Source organism: Myotis yumanensis, unplaced genomic scaffold (assembly GCF_028538775.1).
Source record: "Myotis yumanensis isolate MYYU_CA2020_CCGP unplaced genomic scaffold, mMyoYum1.0.hap1 SCAF_7, whole genome shotgun sequence".
In the NCBI taxonomy this organism is placed as follows: domain Eukaryota; kingdom Metazoa; phylum Chordata; class Mammalia; order Chiroptera; family Vespertilionidae; genus Myotis; species Myotis yumanensis.
In genome coordinates, this window is record NW_027223758.1 from 12,322,634 (window position 1) to 12,346,795 (window position 24,162).

General features: G+C 44.5%; 1 protein-coding gene across 1 annotated transcript in view; it reads right to left on the reverse strand.

Moving 5' to 3' along the window:
- Positions 1-24,162, reverse strand: part of SLC9A8 (solute carrier family 9 member A8) — a 66,672-nt gene that overhangs the window by 12,369 nt on the left and 30,141 nt on the right. The window contains exons 6-11 of the mRNA XM_070419778.1: positions 21,922-22,023; positions 20,775-20,809; positions 15,868-16,011; positions 9,323-9,461; positions 7,295-7,400; positions 421-537 (exon numbers count right to left, since the gene is read on the reverse strand). Of these exons, the coding sequence (XP_070275879.1) occupies positions 421-537; positions 7,295-7,400; positions 9,323-9,461; positions 15,868-16,011; positions 20,775-20,809; positions 21,922-22,023 (643 nt within the window). The remainder of the gene's footprint in view (positions 1-420; positions 538-7,294; positions 7,401-9,322; positions 9,462-15,867; positions 16,012-20,774; positions 20,810-21,921; positions 22,024-24,162) is intronic.

The following is a 24,162-nucleotide window of genomic DNA, read 5'->3' on the forward strand; positions in this document are numbered from 1 at the left end:
CTCTCAGAAGTTCACAATGCATGCTGCTGAAAAGTCCTGCAGTTCAGAAACTTGTTAAACTTTATCCCAGGATTTCCCACACTCTTTATTCACGTAACCCTCATCAATATCAGTTCCAAGGAAAACATTTTTGGAAATGTGACTTTAATACATTAAAATGCATGAGGCGCAAATGTTCATAATTAGTAGCTTTCATTATTTTTGGTTTTAAAATTGTAGGCAGCAAATATTCCATTTGTTAAGTATTAGGTTTACTTTATGGAATTTGAAAGCCAGAGTAACAAACAAAAGATAAGGAAGTGCAGGTTTGGCTCTGAGGATCCTGCTGCCTCTTCTGCCAGGAAACAACTGGACTCAAACAGGGTAAGAAGAACCATCAGCTCAGGGGAGGCCCATGCCAGACCACCGAGAGGAACTCACCGCACAAGAAGGCCACAGTCCGGAGGGTCTGCTGCATGAGGATCTGGGTGACCGGGGACAGGTTATGGTGCGTATAGTGGGACATCACGATGCCTGAGAACAGGATGGCCATGATGCCTGGAGAGGGACAATGGGGCACAGCATCCAGACATGAGCAGAGCAGAAAAGCACCTACCATGTGATCCACAAATATGTCACACTTCCCACAAGTCCCTGGAGCCTATAGTGTTAGGTGTTTTAAGAAAAAGGAGCCTGGCTAGTGGTGCTCAGTGTTGAGCATCGACCTATGAACCAGGAGGTCACGGTTCAATTCCCGGTCAGGGCACATGCCCAGGTTGTGGGGTCGATCCCCAGTGTGGGGCATGCAAGAGGCAGCTGATCCGTGATTCTCTCTCATCATTGATGTTTCCATCTCTCTCTCCCTTTCCCTTCCTCTCTAAAACCAATCCTATATAATAAAGAGCTAATATGTTAATTAGACCAGATGGCGGAACAACCTTCCAGAACAACCAGTGGGCAAGGCAGCTGGGGCCTTGAGGGCCGAGGCAGCTAGGGCTGCGAGGGCCGAGCCCCTTGCATGAATTTCATGCATTGGGCCTCTAGTAAAAATATATTCAAAAAAAAAAAAAGAAAAGAAAAAGGAGAAGGAAGTAATACCTGAGGCCTACCAGAGATTGGGGAGAAATGCTAAGGGTCTCTTCTCTCTGGCAGCTTCACTATCGGCTGGCTGACCTTGGGCCAAATTCCCACATCCCCATCCAAACCTGTTTTCTCATCTGTATAGTGGAACTAAGAGTACCCACTCATGATCTGTATTATTTTCCATATGAACAACTGTAAATCTACTTTTGCCCAACCCTGTATTGGTATGTCATGGCTAATTTAATGAATCCTTTGTCGATGCTTATTGACTGTTTCTGTTTCTAATCTTTATTACCCTCTTAGGAGGGTAATGAAGAATAGTCACACAAAGTGCCCATTACAGGACAGGTGTGTGCTGTCACTGCCATCCACAGATAGAAGGAGGACAAATGAGCCACTTAGAGAGCATAAGAATCTGGGTAGCCTTAGTCCAGTGGTTGGCAAACTCATTAGTCAACAGAGCCAAATATCAACAGTACTTCTTCAAAATAGACTCGCCCAGGCCAAAAACCGACTTCTGCACATGGGCCACAAAGTTTCAATCGCACTGTACGTGCGCCCGCATGTGGTATTTTGTGGAAGAGCCACACTCAAGGGGCCAAAGAGCCGCATGTGGCTCGCGAGCCGCAGTTTGCAGACCACGGCCCTAGTCAGTTTGGCTCAGTGGACAGAGCATCAGCCCAACGACTAAAGGGTCCTGGGTTCCATTCCGGCATGTACCTTGGTTGAAGGCTCAATCCTGGCCCTGGTTGGGGCATGTGTGGAAGGCAGCCAATTGATGTGTCTCTCTCACACTGATGTTTCTCTCTCTCTGTCTTTCCCCCTCCCTTCTACTCTCTCTAAAAATCAATGGGAAAATATCCTTGGATGAGGATAACAAACAACAATAAAAAAGAATCGGGGTAGATTTTGATTTACTTTGCCTTAATTTTGAATTTCCCTATAATCACATAAAATACTCTTCTTATATAGAAAAAGAGGTTCGTTTAACACATAATGTCTTTTCTTTACAGCACTCCATGAGAGTCTACAACTTTTGTTGTTTACTGAGGATTTGAGTCTCACCATTTGGCCACTGCCCATAATCACTCCTGCAGCACTTTACGAGGGTTTCCTCTCAGAGTGTCCTGGTCTAGGATCTCTAGTTCATGTAAATACAGTCATTAAATAAGCCAAAATATATGAACTGCAAGTCAGACTTTATAAGCAAAATATTAACTCCTTCTGCCACTTTGTAGAAACAGGGATTACTGGTGAACATCCTATATAATAAAAGCCTAATATGCTAAGTGTCTGGTCGTCTGTTCAACCAATCAAAGCATAATATGCTAATGATATGCTAAGGCCTCTCAACCGCTCATTATGACATGCACTGATCACCAGGGGGCAGACGCTCCAACCGGTAGGTTAGCTTGCTGCTGGGGTCCGGCCCATTGGGACTGAGCAAGACGGGCCGGACACGCGCTGGAGCCCTCCCGAGGTCCCTTCCCAGCCCAGTCCCTCCCCAGCCCGGATCGTGCACCAGTGGGGTCCCTCCACCTGGCCTGCTCCTTTCCTCTTAGCAAATAGCAAATTCTTTGCTCTTTCATGTTCCTGTATAAACGAGGCTAGATGGGGACATTCCAGCAATGCTGACTACAAGCTGCACCGGACAAGATTTGGGAGAAGGGAAGGAGTGGGCCAGAGACTTCTGTACTTGCTACTGCAGACCACTGAGAAGACTGCAGCTCAGGAGTCATTCTGAATGATTGTTCTGCGAGATAAAAAACAGAGGACAACAGCCTGATCGGAGTGGCTCAGTGACTGAGCATCGACCTATGAACCAGGAGGTCATGGTTTGATTCCAAGACGGGGCACATGCCCAGGTTGTGGGCTTGATCCCCAGTGTGGGGTGTGCAGGAGGCAGCCGATCAATGATTCTCTCTCATCATTGATATTTCTCTCTCTCTCCCTTTCTCTCTGAAATCAATCAAAATATTTAAAACAAACAAACAAAAAACAGAGGACAGCAAACCTGGTGGTTCTCTCAGTATGTTCCTGCAGGGGATCACCTGGAGAGCTGACCCTGCCTGAGCCTGCAACAGAGCTATCATAAGGCAAAGCAAAGGGAGATGGCAGAGGAGAGCCCAGAACCTGGGTTTGGAACTCAGTGGAGATCAAAGGAGGAAAACAGGGTAAGACACAGTTCTGTTTTTATGGAACGGGCTTTAGCACTGCAGGCCAGTGCAGAAAGTTGCTGGCTTCTGGGCTTTCAAAGGACTTTGTTTCACCAGCTCATTTAAATAGGTTTTTATTGATTTCATAGAGGAAGGGAGAGAGAGATAGAAACATCAATAATGAGAGAGAATCATTGATCGGCTGCTTCCTGTAGGCCCCGCACTATGGATCAAGCCCACAAACCGGGCATGTGCTCTGACAAGAAATTAAACCATGACCTCCTGGTTCATAGGTCAACGCTCAACAACTGAGCCATGCAGGCCGGGCGACAATGAACTTCTTGAAGGCTGAGTCAAACCATAATCAGTTTTCGTTATTAATTACCCAATAATAAACATATTTCACTATAAGATATCCAGACTCAGAGGTATAGAGTAAAACAACAGTCTCCATTCACAGCGCCTGTCCAGAGGTTAACTACCATTAACTGTTCGATATGCAGATTGCCAGTTCTCTCACTAAGCCATTAGGAAATTTATCTTTAAAAAGTAATAAACAGGATCCTGTTAGACATATGGCATGTATTGCTAGCACAGTGGATTTTCTTCAAAGGCCTCCATCATTTGCCTTTGCATGATTAGCAGAGTCCCAGGCCTATAGAACCCTACGGGATGGGCTCCTGGCCCCTCCATCCCAGCCGCACAGTCTTCCTGCTCTTCTGGAGCATGCTTCACTCCTAAACACCTACCTGGGACCCTTAGCACCTACTGTTCCCAGTGCCAAACACCCTTCCCCAGACCCTCCCAGGGCTGGCTCCCTCTTACACACAGGTCTTAGCTCTAGGGCCCCCTCTTTGTGACCTTCTGACCCTATGCCATGATGCTTCTGCTCTCCTGCCACTGTCTATCACATGACTCTGATTTCTTCATATCATTTCTCACTCCCTGCGATTATGCTATGTGTTTGCTCATTTGTCTATTGTCTTTCTTCTGCAGGTAGGACTTTGATCTTGTCTTGTTTACTGCTATAGACGCCATACAAGGGCAGTTCTAGGCACAGGGTGCACATTTAATATTCACTGAATGGATGAATGAGTCGTTTTTTAACTTCCTTAAAATTTAACAATATATCTTGGAGTGGCAGTACAAATAGATCAATTCATTTTTAAGTGTCTGCATAGTATGCCATAGTGACAGTGGACACAGACTCACCTAATTGTTCCCATTACTGATGAACATTTAGCTACTTCCAGTTTTCCTCTCACAGGCAGTGCTGCAGAGGAATTCCTTGGATATACGCCTGTGCACGTGAGTGCTGTACAGTACATTCCATCTTTGGCCAACATGTTCCCAGCATTTAACACAAAGTGTAAGTCCTGATCAATTTTTCAAACTCACCCTTCAACCCTGAAAGTTCCATCCTTGTGACTCACCTTGACAGAATGTGGCTCTGCCCCAATTCCCTCCCCAAGCCCAGAGTTGGCTCAGGGCCAGGGGTGGGGGCTATTCATCTTTGGCTCTTTAGAGCCAGAGGGCAAAGCAACCCTCAAAACTGGCTTGAATGAAAAACAGAAATAGGTATAGATAGAATTAGAACAAAGATTATGAGAAAAGCTAATGCTTCCGAGTAATAATTAGGGAGACTATTTAATTTACTGTTGAAACCAGGACACTTCCTAGTAATAACACACACTGATGCCTCTGTCAGGACTCTCACTTGCATCGTTCCCTTTCATTCTCACCACAAGCCTGAGGGTGGCACTTTTATTACATGAGGAAGTGAATGCTCAGAGAAGTTAAGTCTGCTGACTGGAGGTTACATAGCTAATGATGAGAGGTGGAGCTGGGATTCAAACCCAGGTTAGTCCAGGATCCTTAACCACTGTGTTCTAAACACATGATTTGAATAAATGATTTGTAGGAAGAGAATGTCCTGCTTGGTGGTCATGGGAACCACTCACTATCAGTCCTTTGTGATGGTCAGGGAAAGCAGAGTACAAAAGGGAAGGAGGAAAGAGCAAAAAATATCACCTTTCCCATTTATGCTCTTACAGTGGGACGTGGAGGGTCCTCACAACACACCGGGCCGTCCTCCCTTTCTCTGAAACCCTGTGTGACAGAGATCCCAAAGGCCCAGAGGTAGACCATGTGTTCTTGGCTGGCATGTGCTGTCTTTGGCCCCACTCATGTGAACAACAAAAATCCCTAAGGAAATGAGAGCCCTACAAACAGAAAACACTGCCTCTCTGAAGAAAAGAAAAACACTCTCGTCTTAATCACAAGTTCCAAATGGATGTATGAACTATATCTGCCATCAGGTACTCAGTGTTCATCTCAACGGGTGGGAAACATTTAGAAAAACAGAGGTAAAATAGCTAGGCTAAAGCCAAATGTTTCATAAGTAAGGTTTATTAAGTGCCAAATTCAGGGAAGGTAAGAGAGGACACTTGATGGCAGATGCCAGGATGAAATTGTCCAGGAGAACTGGCTTGGGATAAAAAAAACAAACCAAACCCCTGATGTTTACGAGTTCTCCAGTAAAAATGAACAGAGTCCTCTCTGCTTCCTCCTTGGCAAGATCTGCTCACAGAGTACCCACTGTGATTACAGAAAGTGATTGTGGGAAGAATTCTGTTCGGCGGAGTCATTAAAAACCACCGGGGATTTCCATGTTGCCCAGGAAGAAATAACTACTACGCAAATTGCTGTCCTGCCATAAACAACTAGAAAACTCGATGAAAGATATGAAATAAAACTGTCTTCTGACATCGAATACTGGGCAGGGTAGGACTGTGATTCCTGATAGAAGGGAAACAAACACAGTGGCCCTTCCTACTCCAGGCCCGGCCCAGCCTACTGCCGGCCTTAGGTCCCAGGCTGGGGCTCAGGAAGGGGAACCCCAAACTGAGCTCAGCAGTCTCAGTCTTGCTGAGAAGAGAAGACAGATGAGAGATGGGGGAGGCCAAAGCAGCTAGAATACCAGAGAGGAGAAGCCACACAGTAGGAGAGAGCGCCTGAGAGCTACAATGGAGTCAGTCCCCTTGAATCTTGGATTGAACTGATCTGTACATGCAAGCGGTGAGATTCCAAGAGGCTGGGAGAGCATCACCAGAAAGGAGTAGGCTGAGCAGTTCCCCAGGCACAAACAAGGCTGGGAATAGTGTGTTCCCACAGGCGGGGGTGAAGTGACCTCATAATACATGGGACATGAGCTAGAGTCCTTAGAAGTGCATTAGTTCCTAGTGCTACTCTGGACCTGCCTTGACAATTTAAAAGTAAACCTCAAAAGGATTCCGCTGACTGCAGGAAACTTAGATATATGGCAGACGAAAATCCAAAACTCTATGAAGAATACACTAAAATCTAATAACTAACAACATAATCAACTTCACAATGACTGGTGTCCAATAAAAAATTAATAGGCAAACAAAGAGCAGCAATATATAACTTATAAACAAAAGAAAATTAATCAACAGAAACCAACCTAGAATTAACAGAAATGATGGAATTAACACACAAGCACATTAAAATAGCTGTTATAAATATGTGCCATGAGTTCAAGAATGTAGAGAAATAATGAATGGCATACATGCAAAAACATGTTGCTTAAGAACATTATAATAACTGAAAGAAATAAGACACAAAAGACTGCATACTACATGACTTCACTTTTATGACATTCTGGAAAAAGAAAACTATAGTGACAGAACGCAGCCCAGTGGGTGCCAGGACCTAGGGATGGGCCGGGGAATGACTGTCCTTGGCAGTCGGACCCCATCCTTGGAGGGAAGCCCTTCAGAGCCCTTGCTCTGGGAAAGAGGCAGGACTGGAGGTGATATTTTGATCTTTGCTACGGGATGGTCGGTAAGGAGAAATGTGACTGTGACAACACTGAGGCCCTGGATCCAGGTCTAAATCCAGATGTGTCCCCACGGGACCAGTAGAATCCCTTTGTTGCAAGTTCTTCTGAGTTGTGACTTTCTCTTGTGATTGAAAGTGACCCAACTGACATAACCTCTCTCACCAGGCAGGACAACATGCCATCACCTAGCATTTCAGTGCTCTCGTTCACTTACCCGAGAGTGAGATTCCTTCCGCAAGCCCATAAGGAAGATACGCAAAAATGATCATCATGCCGAACTCCAAGGAAGGCGTTTTCCTCAAGTCAATATGCTTTAGCACGTAAATGAGTTGTCAAGGAAAGAGAACCGAGGGACAGCTGGTGGGAGATCTAGTGAAGTCACAAAACGGCTGCCTTCCAAATATAAGTTGAACAATAGATGGAAGATTTTGCAACATTCTAAGGTAACAATTGAAAGCCTGTCATCATGGATTTTTTTCTTTGCAGGGAGACAATTGTTTTAAGAAAGGGAATCTGATAAAGTAAGAAATGTAAATTCTTGAGACAAATGGTAAGGGGGGGTGGTATTAAAATCAACCTAAGTTAACTCAGTTAAAAATACTGACTTGGGCCGTAACCAGTTTGGCTCAGTGGACAGAGCGTCGGCCTGCAGACTGAAAGGTCCCAGGTTCTATTCCGGTCAAGGGCATGTACCTTGGTTGCAGGCACATCCCCAGTGGGGGGTGTGCAGGAGGCAGCTGGTCGATGTTTCTCTCTCATCGATGTTTCTGACTCTCTATCCCTCTCCCTGTCCTCTCTGTAAAAAATCAATAAAATATATATTTTTAAAAAAATACTGACTTGGGCCCTGGCCATGGCTTTGTTGGTTGGGCATCATCCTATGCACTGAAAGGTCACCAGTTTGATTCTCAGTCAGAGCACATACCTGGGTTGTGCGCTTGATCCCAGTAGGAGGTGTGCAGGAAGCAGCTGACCAATGTCTCACTCTCACATTGATGTTTCTTTCTATCTCCCTCTCCTTTCCTTTCTTTCTAAAAATCAATTTAAAATATCTTTTAAAAATGCTGACCTGGAAAACTAGGAATGTGCCAGGCCTGTCGGGGGCAAAGCTGGTGCTGCAGATGGGCTGAGGATAGCCCACAGTGCCAGGTCCCTTCTGGGCCTTGTTACTCTTTTACCTCCTCTTCCTGCATCAGATGAGATGAACTAATGGCGTTTTCCAGAACTTTGGGGTTCAATGCCCCATCGAAGGGCCCCTTTTCCTATTCCTGGAGATTTTCAAACTCATCTGTCAAAGTCTTTTACATATTCCAAATATTGTTCACATGCCCCTGCTGGAACTCACAGCACCCATTCACCTGGATTCATTATAGCAGATGCTCCCCCAACTCTTTTTAAGAAAAAGATAAATAAGGAGGAGAGTACTGAGCTGGATAAAGTTTATTTCCCATTCTGTTTGTTGGTACAATATGAGAAGCTGTCAACCAACTCACTAGAGCCTTTAGACTTCTGGACACAGGAGTCGAAGGAAAAATTCAACAGGATGGCAGACAAACATGCCTGTCACAGGCAAAAGAGGCTTTTCCGGCCATCTGTGAGACACACTGCTCCTGGAGGAGGGCCAGGTGGCAGCTCCCTGAGACGCAGGCTTAGGCTCGCACAGAAGTGGTCTGGTGCCTATTCCTGTTAGAACATGACGAATTTTCTACAGCAATAAAGGTGTCACTGGGCTTCACAAGCCTCTTTCCTTCTCTGCCTGGAAAAGCTTATGGGTAGTTAAGCAAGAAAATCTGCAAATAACTCAGATGAGCTCACTTTGAAAGTCTCTTTTCTGGTCCTTTCAGATAAACACTTCCAGATTTTCTCAATTTGACATTTTCAAAGGAAATTAATTTCCAATTTTTGGAATGTGAAAAGAGAGACTGCAGAAAGTGAAAATTATCTGAATGTGGTTATCATTCTCTAGGAACTAAGAAGTCTCCCAAATCAGATCTAATATTCAACAGTGGACATGTTTTTTAAGCTTTAAAAAGTGACACCCTAAATTTCACATGTTAAATTTAAAAGTCCTTGAGTTTAAATGAAAGTGCTCCTCAAACCACAACTAAGCATAAAAATCCTCCATCAAACCCAATCTTAGACTAAAATTGGTCCCCTTAAGGAATAGGAGAAAATGGCTAAAGATGGATATAATTAGGAATAATCTTCACAGCCACACATGTTCATCATAGTAAAAGGATATTAATGCAGAGATTAAGCCAGTGAGAGTGCCGAGCGCTGCTGAGCCAAAGAACATTTTGAGGAAGTAGCCAAGGGCTTGTAAAAATGTTTGCCACCCACTGACATCTGACATATTTTTTCTTGTTAAACCTTCAGCTGTGCTAGGAAATAAAAGAAAAACAGAAAGAAGTTAAAATGTTATAGACAAAGTTATTAGAAATTAACTTAGAACTCAACATTTATTCCTTGGTTATTCTGTCATTTGTTCAGTCCATCAATTAGTGAGTCACACATTGCTTTGTTCCAGGTACTATGCCAGTTTCTGGGGGTTCAGAGATGAGCGCAAAGGCCCTGTCCTTAAGGAGTACCCCAGTTTAAAGAGATGGGAACTAATGACCATCTGGGGTAAGGGCAAAGGGCTGTAGAAACACAAAGTGGGCATCTAACCTCAAGGAGGTTCTTCATAACATATGGGCTGGGTTTAGATTTGGGATAAAGAACAATGAGGGAAAGCAGAGGGAACAACATGTGCAGAGGCAGAGAGCCTGAGAATACAAGCACATTCTGGGAGCATTCGATTACAGGGGTTAGTATGGATAAAATGCAGAAAAAGAATGGGGGTGTTTTGCGGTGGGGTGGACAGTGGCAAGAGGTAAGGCCAGAGCAGCAGGCAGCACAGGACCTGTGAAAGGCTTTTGATGAACCAGGCGAAGGAGTTGGTATTTCATCCTGAAGGCCCTGGGAGTATTTCTAGTATGGGGGGATCCTGTGGTAAAACTGGAAATGAGGGCTCTGGCATGAAGTCAGATTAGAATGGAGCCACCTAAAGAACTGTCATTGGGTACAGCTGATGGGTACAGAGAGGGTGGATTTAGGAGGCATTAGGAGGAAGAATTGAAGAACTTTTCTTTCATTGTAAAAGAACAAAGTAAAACTGTCAGAAGCCATTGAATTCAATTGTTGGTTTTATCCCCAAAGGGAAAACTGTTATGCCATTAAAATGGAGTTATTCTCATTAAATATCCTTCTCTTGCAGTCTGATCCTACCTTCAGGTTGTCTCTTAAATCCATCCACTTCTCTCCCTTTCTGCCCTACTATCCGCTGTCCCATTGCTCTCTCTATACCTTCTTGTCTTCCTAGGGCCCAACCCATTCTCTATTCAATGGCCTGAATGATCCCCATAAAATTCACATCTGATCAGGTTATTGGCCTGTTCAAACCCATCAACAGTTTCTTGCTGCTTTGTAGGAGGAAACCTAGTCTTCTTAGTATAACCTTGTTAACAGAGTTGGGGTTCTTGAGTTACCCATGATAGAAGTCAACAGGAACCCCCCCGAGAAATTTCCAGACAGATTTTATTAAGCTTATGCTTGAGCACCAGGGAGGCAGCACAGAGGAAAGGCTGGTCCTCCAAACTGGCTCTGGGGCTGGCTCTGCTTGGCTGCTTTTATAAGCTGGGGACAAAGCAGGCTTGCGCCATAAGGCAGGCTTTTTAAAGAGTCAGGCTTGCAGAATTTTCCATTTCAGGGTGGGGTGACTTCCTTTTCCTGCTGCTTGGTAACTATATCCACACCTGTGCTACTGGGGCAAGATGGTGGACTGCCTGTTACCACCACCCTGGGAAGGTCATATAGCAGTCAAACCTTGATCAACTGTGCATGCGGGTCAGTAGTTTAAGCAGGCAGTTAGAAGGGAGATAAAATCAGCTACCTCTGTGTTTTAGAGTAGCGAGTGGAGGGGTGGTGACATTTTTGCGTTCCTTCTTAACTTGGTTTCCTGGCCACCATTATTTTCTATTCCCCGGCCCAATCCCTATGTTGTTTCCACCTGACTCCTCTCCCTGCCACACTTCTTGATCCCATTTCTCCTCCTTCAGGGTAGGCCCCACTGTGACTGGCACCTCCTTACAGTCACCTTTCATGTCCTTGGCCTCTCTAACTTCCCGGTTTGTTTCTCAGAACCCAAGGTCAGCGTTACTTCCTCAGGGACCCCTTTGCACAGGCCAGCCATTTACCGGCTCTCCTGTGGCTCACCTTCTCCACAGCATGTGAAAACTAATCGTTCCATGAGGACCAATCCTGTTTAACTGCAGTATGTCCAAGGCCTGAGGCAGTGCCTAGCCCACAAAAGACACTCAATAAATTTTTGCTGAATCAGTACACAAAGCGAAGAATTGTCAACAGTAATATTCAGCTTCATTACTCAACATTTCATGAATTGGTATAATTTTAAAGATAATCTCTGATAATCTGATAGCTTGATCAAATAACTTCAGGAAGCCTTTCATGGCAATTCACTGTACAATGTAACATAATAAAGGTTCTGGGAAGTCTTGCAAAAAAAAATTAATCTAACATTTTTTCACACAAACGTTTTTCAAACTCACTAAATGTATAATACCCCCTCCCCCCATTCCTTTCTTTCCTAGATCACAGGTTAACATCCCACCTTGGGAAATGCTGGGATCCAACAGGGTTCTTACTGGGAAAGTGTTCTTGAAGGCTAAGATCACCCACAGTTCCCAAATGATCTGTGGGCCACATGCATACAGTAAGTATTTAGCCCCCACTCCAGATGACTCCCTCAGATGGTACATCAGCTAGTGTCCTGCTTTCTTTTTATGGAGAGAAGGCTTAGGCCAATGATTCCTAAACTCAAGGTAAATGAAAGCAGAATTGGACTCTTTCTGGCCTGGTAATTTTCTACATTTTATTTTTTCAGGTCATGTTTCTCACACCTTAAGAATATAAGACAATGCTGCTTCAGGTTCTATTTCATGAGCTTAAGCTGTAGCTGGAGAGAACAAAAGGTTTCCTCTACAGCAATTATTTTAAGAATAAATTGTCATAGTAACAAATCAAAGCTAAAACTAATTTAATTAAAGTTAATGAAGAAACTGAAGATACTTCTTAACTTTCTGGCATTACAAAAGTGAAAACATTAAAGAAGGGAGTATGTTGGGCCAGTGTGTCTCAGTGGTTGAGCGTCCACCCATGAACCAGGAGTTACTGGTTCGATTCCTAGTCAGGGCACATGCCCAGGTTGTGGGCTTGATCCCCAGTAGGGGGCATGCAGGAGGCAGCCTATCATGATTCTCTCTCATCATTGATGTTTCCGTCTCTCTCCCTCTTCCTTCCTCTCTCTGAAATCAATGAAAACATATTTTAAAAAGGGGTAATTCATTCCTCTATTCAGTTGCAAAGATAAATGTTGTCAGATCACTTTGAAAACGATAATTTATTAAGTATACCCTTAAAAACAAGACGTGATTCTACCTTATAAACCAAGGAATGCTGACAACAGCTCCCTCCTGTAATGCAAAAAAGGGCACACCCACCATGCTCCTTTCTCCCCCGTCTCCCTCTTCTAACTGAAAATGGCTCACAAGACAGCTCCCCTGAGAAACCTCACTCGAATCCTTCAGAGTGACTATTTCCCCCTTGCACTATTGTGTTCACTTCCTTGTGAACATCTTTCTCTCACCTTGGATTGAATTTGTCAAGTCCAACTGGTCTCAGGACAGTGTCTGGAACACAGAGGCCATCACCACATGCTGAGGGAGATGACCAGCCTGTAGCATGTCTGGAGAGTCAGCGAGGCTGGGCATGGCTTAGTTAGTGACTCCTACCCAAGCCTGTGTCCCAGCAGTGGTGGAGGTGGAGGCTGGAAACTATCTATGCATGTGGTCCACAGATGCAGTTTGGGGAACTGTCATCATAGGTGATCTTGGCCTTCAAAAGCACTTTTTCCAAGAAGAACCTTTGGCTACTTATAATGAATGACTCCATCATTTCTCATTTTAAAAAGAAAGTTATTGCCTAATCTTTGGCCTTTTTGTGGCAAAGAGACATGGAAAAGCTCAGAAAAGGTCCTACTTTTGACAGATTCTTAAAAGAATAAATAAATTAGAGACAAAGCCATTGAGTTTAGCTCCTAATGTATAAAAATAACTCATGATGTCATCTCCAATTTGGGCAAAATTCTTTATCACAAATATTCAATATGTGCAGCCAGAATATGAGATAAAAGTCAAAACCCAAAAGCTAAGAAGCTTACAGGGTAGATCTTAAGTAAGAAAAATATATTACCATCAGATTTCTTAAAGGTCTTATAGCATGATGTATGAGAATTTCCTAATGAAGCTACAGAAATTTTTACCAAGAGAAATGTGAAAAAGGCAATAACAGGGAATTGGTCAAATAGATCAAAGTAAATCCATAGAAAGGAATATTCTGTAACCAGTAAAACGATGTTGTAGAAGATTATTTTATCAACTCTGTTCAATGGAAAAGCTGCAGTACAATATATAGGATATAAGTTCATCAAAATAAAATATATGTAGCCCGGCCGGCATGGCTCAGTGATTGAGTGTCAACCTATGAACCAGGAGGTCACGGTTTGATTCCTGGTCAGGGCACATGCCCAGGTTGCGGGCTCGATCCCCAGTGTGGGGTGTGCAGGAGGCAATTGATCAATGATTCTCTCTCATCATTGATGTTTCTATCTCTCTCTCCCTCTCCCTTCCTCTCTGAAATAAATACAAATATATTTAAAAAATAAAATATAGGCAACCTTTGATAAGTTCTTCCTACAAAGTAGGCTAAAAACAGGGCAAACGATGAAACAATAATAGGGGCAGGAGGAGAAGAGGAAAGGGTCTCACGTTAATTGACGTCAGATGCTTTTTACATAGCCCCACACTTAACTATTCAATCCTCAAATCCAATCCTAGGGAGAGGCTTTATCACCCTCACTTGAGCACGGAGAAACCTGTGGCTCAGAGAGGTGAGGAGCCGACCTAGGACCACACAGCTATCAGTGGCACCTCTAGGACTTGAGCCCAGGTCAGCCTGACTCCAAAATTGGGATTCTTTCCACTATAAAACATCCTTTAGTCCAACGTCAGAATTTCTAATGTAGTCTATAATAAAGCTTTTAAGAAAATGCTAACTACCACAGAGTGTTAGGCTTAGTAAGGAACCTTGCGACAAAGGAAATCAGACAGAATTCAGGCCGTGGAAATTTTATTCTCTAACAGAACACTGGCTGGCTCCTACAATTCTCATGGCTCATCTCCGACACACTGCACAGGGCTCTCTTCTCCAGCTGCTTTGACTGTTGGTGCCTTTTCTGTTTTTTTTTGGCAAAACTGTTTGGGTCTCCAGCTCACGCATGCTAATGAATACCACAAAATGCAGAGGTTGCCCTGACCGGTTTGGCTCAGTGGATAGAGCGGCCTGGGGACTGAAGGGTCCCAGGTTCGATTCCGGTCAAGGGCATGTACCTTGGTTGCAGGCACATCCCCAGTGGGGAGTGTGCAGGAGGCAGCTGAATCGATGTTTCTCTCTCATCGATGTTTCTAACTCTCTATCCCTCGCCCTTCCTCTCTGTAAAAAATAAATAAAATATATTTTTTAAAAATGCAGAGGTCAAGGAAATAGCCCTGCATCAAATAAACACATTTGAAATGATCTTGAATTCATTTCCTTTCCCCAATGACATTTTAAAAATATATATATATATTTTATTGATTTTTCACAGAGAGGAAAGGAGAGGGATAGAGAGTTAGAAACATCGATGAGAGAAACATCGATCAGCTGCCTCCTGCACACCTCCTACTGGGGATGTGCCCGCAACTAAGGTACATGTCCTTGTCTGGAATCGAACCTGGGACCCTTCAGTCCGCAGGCCGACGCTCTATCCACTGAGCCAAACCAGTTAGGGCCTCCAATGACATTTGATGACTCCCCTTTAATGTCTCAGATACTATCAACAAGGGCAATAATACCAAAGAACATTTGAAAAAGATATGCAGTGCCGAAACCGGTTTGGCTCAGTGGATAGAGCGTCGGCCTGCGGACTGAAAGGTCCCGGGTTCGATTCCGGTCAGGGGCATGTACCTTGGTTGCGGGCACATCCCCAGTGGGAGATGTGCAGGAGGCAGCTGATCGATGTTTCTCTCTCATCGATGTTTCTGGCTCTCTGTCCCTCTCCCTTCCTCTCTGTAAAAAGTCAATAAAATATATTTAAAAAAAAAAGAAAAAGATATGCAGTTTCCAAAGTGGCTTTCACCTAACAGCATCTTAAGAAGGGATGCCTATTAGTCTCACTACCTTCTTCTATGGCTGTGAAAAGGAAGGTGACCTGCAACAACTCCTAAGTGGGAGAGAAAGGACTCTGTCTATCATCCTCTGTAACAATGCAGTCCAAACTCTCATCCCTCAACCAGCTGCTCCGTCACCGATAAACCTAAGCTCTTAGGACTCACCCCAGACCAGTCACCGACTTAGAAGCTCTGAGGGTGGGGCCTGGGAATGCTTTATTTAATAAGCATCCCCAGTGGTACAGATGGGAAGCTGCACTCAAAACTACTGCTAAGAGGTAGGTCATAAAAGGGGGATCACTCTGGACCTTGACAGCATCCCTAGGGCACATCAGGGCTTGTCAGGACAGAAAGATGGAGAAGCGGGTGAACAGATCACCCAGAGGACAAGCAACTGCATGGAAACATCCGTCCCTTTGTTACTGGGACCTTCAGTTCTGTCCCTTGAAGAGAGCACACTTACTTGGTCAAGACGATGGAGACTGCATCGTTGAGAATACTCTCCCCAAAAACCAGCATGTTGAGCACTGGGTCTACGTGGAGTGCATTGAAAATGGCAATAGTAGCCACTGGATCGACAGCAGAAATTAGGGAGCCAAATGCAAAACTGTAAAGAAGGGAACAGGAAGGGCAAACTCTGAAACGCTCATCACTTGGTCCACGTTAAAGCATTAAAGCCGGGGAATGTATTTGACATAACAATACACACGCTAGAGCTGAAATAATGACAGAAGATGCCCTATTTTTCCCTGTGCTATCTGTGAATTGACATTGTGGGTGGAGCAGTGAAATGCTCACTCTAAGAGTTGTTAGGAATGGCCTGGTTTCCCACTATAAGTATTAACACTTTGACCAGCGATGAATGGAAGACTTTTGCTTAAATGCATTAAAGTTCCCAGACTTTTTGGTCAGAGCAGTTGGAACCATGATAGCTCAGGGGCCTCCCCCAAATGACCCATGGGCTCCTGGGTCTGACCTCTGCTTTGCCCTTTGCCACCATCTGTGACCGACCCCAGCCTCCACTCATATTTGTAACATCTAAAAAAATGCCAAGAGCCAGCAGCAGCTCTAGGTGCTTCAGAGGATGGCAGCTTGGCTGGCAGGCACCTGCCCCAGTGCTGCCTCCCACCAGGCCAGCGGCTCTCGTCCACAGTACCCATGAAGGTCTCATTTCCTCCAACAAACATGTACGAATGGCCAAATGTGTTTCAGGCACCGGAGGTAACAATAGCAGCAAACATTTCTGTGGCACTTACCATATCCCAGGCACTTAAGCACATTACATATAGTAACTCAGTGATTCACCATAGGGATGGCACTATTACTGCCCCGATTACATTGGAGAAAACTGAGGGACAATGATGTTAAGGAACTTGTCCAAGGTGGGACAGCGAACAAGAATTCAAACACAGGGCATCTGGCTCAGAGTCGCTGCCCCTAACCACCCCACTAGATATAGCAATATCCAGTCAGACCAATTCAGAAACGGCATGTTTTACACAGGAAATCAGGGTGATGAGAGAAGAGTAACCTGGAGGGGCCAGGGGTGGGGAGACAGTTACATTGGGTGGTCAGGAAAGGCCTCTGAAGAAATGACTTATCTGAACAAGAAGCAGATGGCCAGGCCAAGATCTGGGGGCCGTGGCAACAGCAAGCTACCTCTGAAGTGGGACTCAGCTTGGTTGCCCGAGAAACAAAAGGGCGAGTGTGGCAGCTGTACAGTGAGGGTGAGGGTGAGGGCGAGTGGCAGGAGATGGTAGAGGGTGGCCAAGGAGATCACCCCATGGGGCCTTGTGGGCCACTGAGGAGTCTGGCTGATTGGTTCTCTCAGCAGTTTGCCTGTTTTCTACCTCAGTGCTCCTGAAGCCTCCTATTCCCTCACACTGCTATGCCAGGCACTGCCTTCTTTCTACGCCAGCAGAATGGTCAGTCTGCTCCTCCTACATCACAGGCAAAACACGCAGCCCCAACGACAGCCCTGCATGAGGGATGTAAGCCCTCTGGTTCCCGCCCTCACCAGCCTGCAGTCTGCGAGGGAAGAGGTAGTCACTTGTCTCTGTTCACTCCGCCATCAGCAGCAACCCTGATTGGTCACTGGACTCGGGCTCCGGGAGAGGGGTGCTGGCGTGGGAGATGCTCGGCTGCCTTCCCAGTTACAGTTCTGGTTTCCTGGGTGCTCCCTGTGAGCGTGACTCAGGTGAATTCTACCAGGACAGCCTGCTCACCTCAAGGAGAGCCTCTGGACCCCAAGCTGAGGACCAGACCCAAAAGACAGGCTCAGCTCAGAGCCAGTTCCCAGACTTTCTGTCCGCACAGAAGCTGTCACATGTCTTATGAGCTGTGACCTTGCCTGCCTCTCGCCTTCAGTGAGTGCCATGGTGAGGGTACTGTGTTTTGGTCATGGGTATAGTCTCAGGAGTGGTACTGAGCATGGCCCAGAGAGGTTTGTGGAGAGTGGGCGGGAGGGAAGGACAGGCAATGCCACCAAACAACTGCCCTGTGTGGTTGGCAGCTGGCCTTGAAGCCCTTGTGCTGCAACCCAGGCTCAGACCTTCTCATCTTTCTTCTTTTATCCCCACTCTCATCACCCATGCTGACATCTCAGGGGCCTTGAAGGAAGAGTAATGTCTACAAAGTGTATTCTGAAGTGGAGGGGGCGGGGAAGGGGTGGGGAGAGCTTGGGAGCCTCTGGTGGGTTGTGTGCTGTGTGCTGACTTTGCTCGGCTCAGCTGGCCCCTCCCTCCACCCTATAGTGCCGTGCAGCAGAGCAGATAGGCATGGTTCTCCCTCCTGAAAACCCATGCACCCTGGTTTTGGTAATAGCACCCCCATTTTCATTTGGGGAGCCACCTCCCCTCCTCTCCCTCCATCCATGTAGTTGCGTTGGGCATCTAGGAGTGGGTAGGGGACCCAGGCTTGGTGAACAAGGGTCATCACCAGGTCATGGGGAATTAGGTTGGCACTTTTGGCAGGGATGGTTGAGGGGTGACGTGAGCCCAGAGCCAACAGTGTGGCCACATGGAGTGAACATGCCCAAGGATAAAGTGAATCAGGAAACAGCTGAGCTGGGACAGCGGAGAAGAGATTCCTGACATTGTGACGGTCATGTGGGTATCCACTGTATAATCTCCACCTTTGCTGTATGTTCATAATAAAGGGTTGGGGGAAATGCTTTGAATAAATTATATAACACATTTAGCTTTGGTTGGGAATCTAAATTGGGGCAGGGCATTTCCGACAGAGACTATGAAAAGTCTGAACTATGACCTGCCTGAGTCATCAAGAGGCCTGAATCTAAGGGGTCATGTGACCTTGCCATCAGTTGCTCCATTTCACACCTCCATGACCCAGTTTTTTAAAAAGATCAGAAGCTAGAAGTTCAACTTAAAAGTGTGTTTTCTTGATTCCATCATCTCAAAGGATAGCAACATCAAAAAACCAAAAAGGAAACAGTCTAGGATGGTGAAATAATTCAGGGTGCATTGAAGAGTAAAATATCTCTCCAGAAGAAATATCACTAAAATAGAGTGCAACAAAGTTTTAGGTTTAATGTTTTCTCTAGTGCAAGAGGTCTGTGGGTCCCATGTTTGACTTTCATGGTGTTTTAAAGAAATGAATAAACTGTCCACATTTGAAAAGCAGAAAATTCCCTATTAATATCTAAAAACCTGGCCTCTTTTGAAAAAAACTTTAAAAAATACATTTTTATTGATTTCAGAGAGGAAGGGAGAAGGAGAGAGAGACAGAAAGATCAATGATGACAGAGAATCATTGATTGCCTGCCTCCTGCACGCCTAACACTGGGGATTGAGCCTGCAACCCCAGCATACACCCTAACTGGGAATTGAACCGTGACCTCCTGGTTCATAGGTCGACACCCAACTAGAGCCACGCCAGCGGGCCGAAAACAATTTTTTAATATCTAGTAATTCTGGGCCCATAATGGTGATTACTAGGTGGAGCTGAGGAGTGGCTGTTCCTTTCAGACAGGCGTGCTCTCTGGTTCCCTGTCGCCACCAGGCCAGCTTCCCCTGTGGCATGCTCTGCCAGGCCCTGCAGAACACTCCCCAGCTGTGGGACAGTCACTTTCCACAGGAAACAAAGTGTCTGCACCCAGAGAAAGAAACTCTACCTGGCTGTTATTCTGCTTGTCTAAGGAACAATTCTCTTACTCCTCTCTCCTGAACATCCCAAGCATCTGCCCAATTCAATTTTATAAGAATTTATCAAGCATTTTCCGTGTCTCTAACCAGTTGCCCCCAAACAGGTTGAAGGACTGAACACTGGGACCTCTTCTTTTACTTGGATTGGGATTGGGGCATTTCTTTTCACTGGCAACATACCTACAAAATGCAGGGCACCAGTTCTGTTTTATTTCCAGTTCTTTATGGAATAGGAATGTGACTTTTGCTACTTGTTTATATATCAAAACTATCTTACAACCAAAGCACTGAAATTTATGTCCCTGGGAGAAAAGAGATTGGACCTAATGTTATCAGAGGCACATTGCCCATGAAAGGGCTCCAAGATTCGAGTCCCCAAGGTGCTGCTAGAGGCTGAAAGCTCTGGCTGACCGGATGGGAGGAACTCGGGCTGAGTGCTCCCGCTTCCTGAGTGCTCCCCGAGCTGTGCCACAGGACAGAACCAAGTGCTGTGGATGCAGAAACACAGAGCAGGGCTGCATCCTCACTGGACTTTCGGAGCGGGGAAACCAGGCTGAACTCTGCTTGTGCACTTTTTCAGTACTAGATCTGGCACCGTCTGAGAGATAGCTGCCTAGGTGGCCTCTTGCTAAGCTAATTATGGAAGTTCCTGGACTGGGCTCCAAGGCAGCAGCTCTGAGAGCTCTCTAGAGTAATTTCAGAATGAGGAGGACATGCGCAGTAGAACCCTTGGCCCCGTCTGCTCCCCTAGTGGACCTCCACCCAATTTGGTGGAAATTCAAAGCAAAAAGATTCACACCTCACTCCCCCCACCATCCCTAATAAATCAAAGAAAAGACAACTTTTATTGTGGCCATTGAGAAGATATAAATCCAGCTGAAGAGAATTCTTAACAATAAAACAATGGTGCAGCATGTGGTGTGTATGTGTTTGGGGGGCAGTTAACTCAAGAGTTATTCCTTCCAGAGCTTAAACTAAATTAATTGTTCCGATCAGCAATGTCTGACTAGGGATCTTCAAAATTTCCTTGATTAGTTTTTATTAATTCCAGGGACCCGAATTAATTCAGAATAGATTCTACAGAGAAATCATCAGCAAAACAAAGAGAGAAAAAGAACAGAGAGGTACCACACCCAGGAACTAATACGGAGAACTCTTTCCTGAGTCTCAAAAGTAGTCATGTAGTGTTAGAGTATGAAAGATTTACCTGTCTGTCATGTTGAGTTTAGAGATTACATCAGCCTGTAAAAGAAAACACACAAACACACAGACACAAAAAAATCCCCTGGAGAACAGCCAAGAAGATTAAAATGTCCATTAGTGCTTTATCACAAATGGATAAGGACATTCATCTTCAGTCCTCAAACCACTTGAACATTTTTAAAAAGTACCAAGTTTTAGTTTAGACATGCATCCAATTATCATACCACAGAAGTATGGCAAAGAATGCTACATTTTTCAAGCCAAATTTAGAAGAGTTTTCTTCTCTAAAGTTTATTACCATTTGGTACTAGAAGCTGGGCAATGAAGAAGGTTGCAGGACAGACATTTATTCTGGTGCCACTGAGGCAGCAGTGAAGGTAAAATCAGATGGAATGGGCGTTAGCCTACAGCCATCAAAGGAAGCAAGTACATCTGATACAAATAGGAGAAATCTGCCTGTCGCCCAGCTGTCTGAACCTTGAACTTTACAGAACTGGGGCAGGTAAACTTCCTGCTACTGACCAGAAAGGAAAAGAACTGACCTGCACAAATGTGCATAATGCAAAACCACAGATACTACCTTCCTAGGTGGGTCTGACGTGAATGAATTCAAATAATTTGAACCTCAAAACCCAATTGATGATATTGGGAACTGGTTTAGCAATGGTGGAGAATCCAGAGTGTATAACTCTACAGAAGGATGGGTTAGAATTGAGTGAACATATTCAGAATCATCTGTAATTTTTGAAACACAAATTTCAATTTAAAAATGAGCATTTAACCCTGATTCGGTATACCTAACAACACAACTGATATTGTTATAATCTGAAGATCTTGGTGATATCTAGTCTGCTTTATTTTTAGGCATTCCAACGTAAGACAATATTGATTTGCTAGTAAGAGCAAACAAATACTTTTGAGGATTATGGGAAAAATTCACTCAACTCCAGACATCAAAGCTCTTCGAGGACACTGAGTTGAAACACAAGTTTAGCATGACTTTACTGTGCCTCATATAAGTCTGGATTTCCCTCCAGGGGAGCATTTCCTTCAATGTGAACCCCAGGTCCCATGAGGTGTTCCTACCCCACCTCCCTGCACTAGCTCTAAGAATGTAAGATTTTCAAAAATTTTCAGATGTTTTTTCTTACCTGACCCAGAAAATAAATTCCTCCACCTACTACAAAAGCAGAAATTGCTGTACCAAAAACAGAAAACAAGGTGATGGAACCAATATTTTGAAAGAAGTTACCCTGTTTGAAAGAGCAGAAATGAGAGAAATGGTTAGAAAAACTGGTCCAGTCAATGAAGACATGGCCCCCACATCTGGCCCTCCTGACATGCTTGATTCTCTGTGAAGGGCACCACCTATTTGGCAAGCTAGGAATCTGGGAGTCTTCTCTCATGCCTACATCTAATACAGAGCCTGTGGCTTTTACCTTCCCCATGACACTCACATCTCCCTGCTTCTCTCTATCGTCATCTCCACCACCCTTGCCCAAGCTGCCATCATCTCTCCCCAGGACCACTTAATAGCTTATAGCAACTCTCAACCATTCCTGGCTCCTTGCCCTCCAAGGGCTTCCAGAATGATCGTTGCAAAAGACAAATCTGATTGTGCTACCTTCACTCTGACCCCCACTTCCACTCGAAATGCAGCTAAAACCCAACCAAGCCTGGATGGTTCGACCCCCTGTGAAGGCCTCTAACGCCCTCCCCTTTTGTTTTCTGGATGCCAGTCACACTGGTGGTTTTTTGTTCTTCAAACGTACTGTGCTCCCTGGGTTTGGACCACTCTTCCTTCCTCTTTGCTTGGTGAACTCTAATCACCCTAAGTTCTCAGGACACTCTTCCTGAGGGAAGCCTTCTCTGATCCCTTAGCAAGGTCAGATCCTGTTCTATGCTCTCAATGCATAATGACCCTCTCCTGGCAGCACATGATATGGCTGAAAATTTACATTTATTTATGTAATGATTTGACTGATATCTGTCTTTCCCACTAGGCTGCAGGCTCAACAGGGGCAATGACCACATCTGCTTTTGTACAACGTCACTGAAATAATGCTTGTCAGATGAAAGATGCCCAGTTGAGTAGGTACCAGAGTAATTAATCGTGTTTCATGTCTGATCAAAGTCCAAAGTTTATACAATTATAATTTTTTGTTTAATTAAGAAAAGGTGCATTACTACAAAGAGTGTTAAGACAGTAGATTATACTATCAGAAACTCCTTTCTGCTTTCTAGGTCTTTTAAACAATTTTATTTCACTCTATCATCATCAAATATAAATATGACAGATAAAATATATTTCCATCTATACTCTATGGCATTTAAGAGAAAATATTTGAGTCCAAGTAGCATGGTAGCATCTTTTACATTTCCATAAAATTAAGAAAATTAGCTGTTTATTAGAATCCTGTGGACACACTTAGGAGCAACACCAGGGAACATTGACAACCCCTTGACTGTGAGCGTGGACAAGGGATCCCATCTTTTCACTCAGGAACTGTCAAGCCATAGACAACAGGGACTGACATTTTAAAGCTCACTTCAAAAGGGTGTGCTTAGCTTAACCCTGACAACTCACTAATCCTGTCTCCTTCAGGAAGTTTCTTTGCTTTATTCATTGCAATTTTGATTTGGCTGCTCATAATCTGGCATTCAATTACTTTGCTTGGCATATCAATCCTTAGTGCACAAGGCACTTTCAAATAACTCAAGTCAAACACAATGATTGTTTTTTTCTAAACAAAAGGCTTTCATCTATGAGATGTCTTTGCAAAAAGCTGCTTTATTTTGTTATTTTAAAACTAGAGGCCCAGTGCACAAAATTCATGCACGGGTAAGGTCCGTAGGCCTGGCTGGCAATCAGGGCCCATCTATGGGGCGACTGGTGGGGCGATTGGGGGGTCCCCATTGGCACCCACCTTGGCTGGCCTGGGGCCTGCGGGCTGGGGGCAGCTCTTGCGTTGAGCATCTGCCCCCTGGTGGTCAGTGCTCATCATAGCAACTGGTCGTTCCACCATTCAATTGATTTGCATATTAGGCTTTTATTATATAGGAGGATAGATTAAACTAAGTCTTGGTCTGTTTATAGGGAGCTAATTCTGATAAATATATGTAGTTGGTTAATACTAATCTGGATATTGAAAATTTGCCCAAATACAAGTTACCACACTATAAGAATTTCCCTTTGCTATACAAAGTGAATATATCTGTTTCTGACAGATATATTCTGACATACTTATCATTCTATCATTTGTATGATATTAATAATTTAAAGAGCTAATACCTGTCTACCTAATGCATATCAACTTAGAATAGTCTTACTGAATTTTTTATTCCAAGTCCAAATTTACATTTGCAAATACAGCAATATTAAAATAAAACAT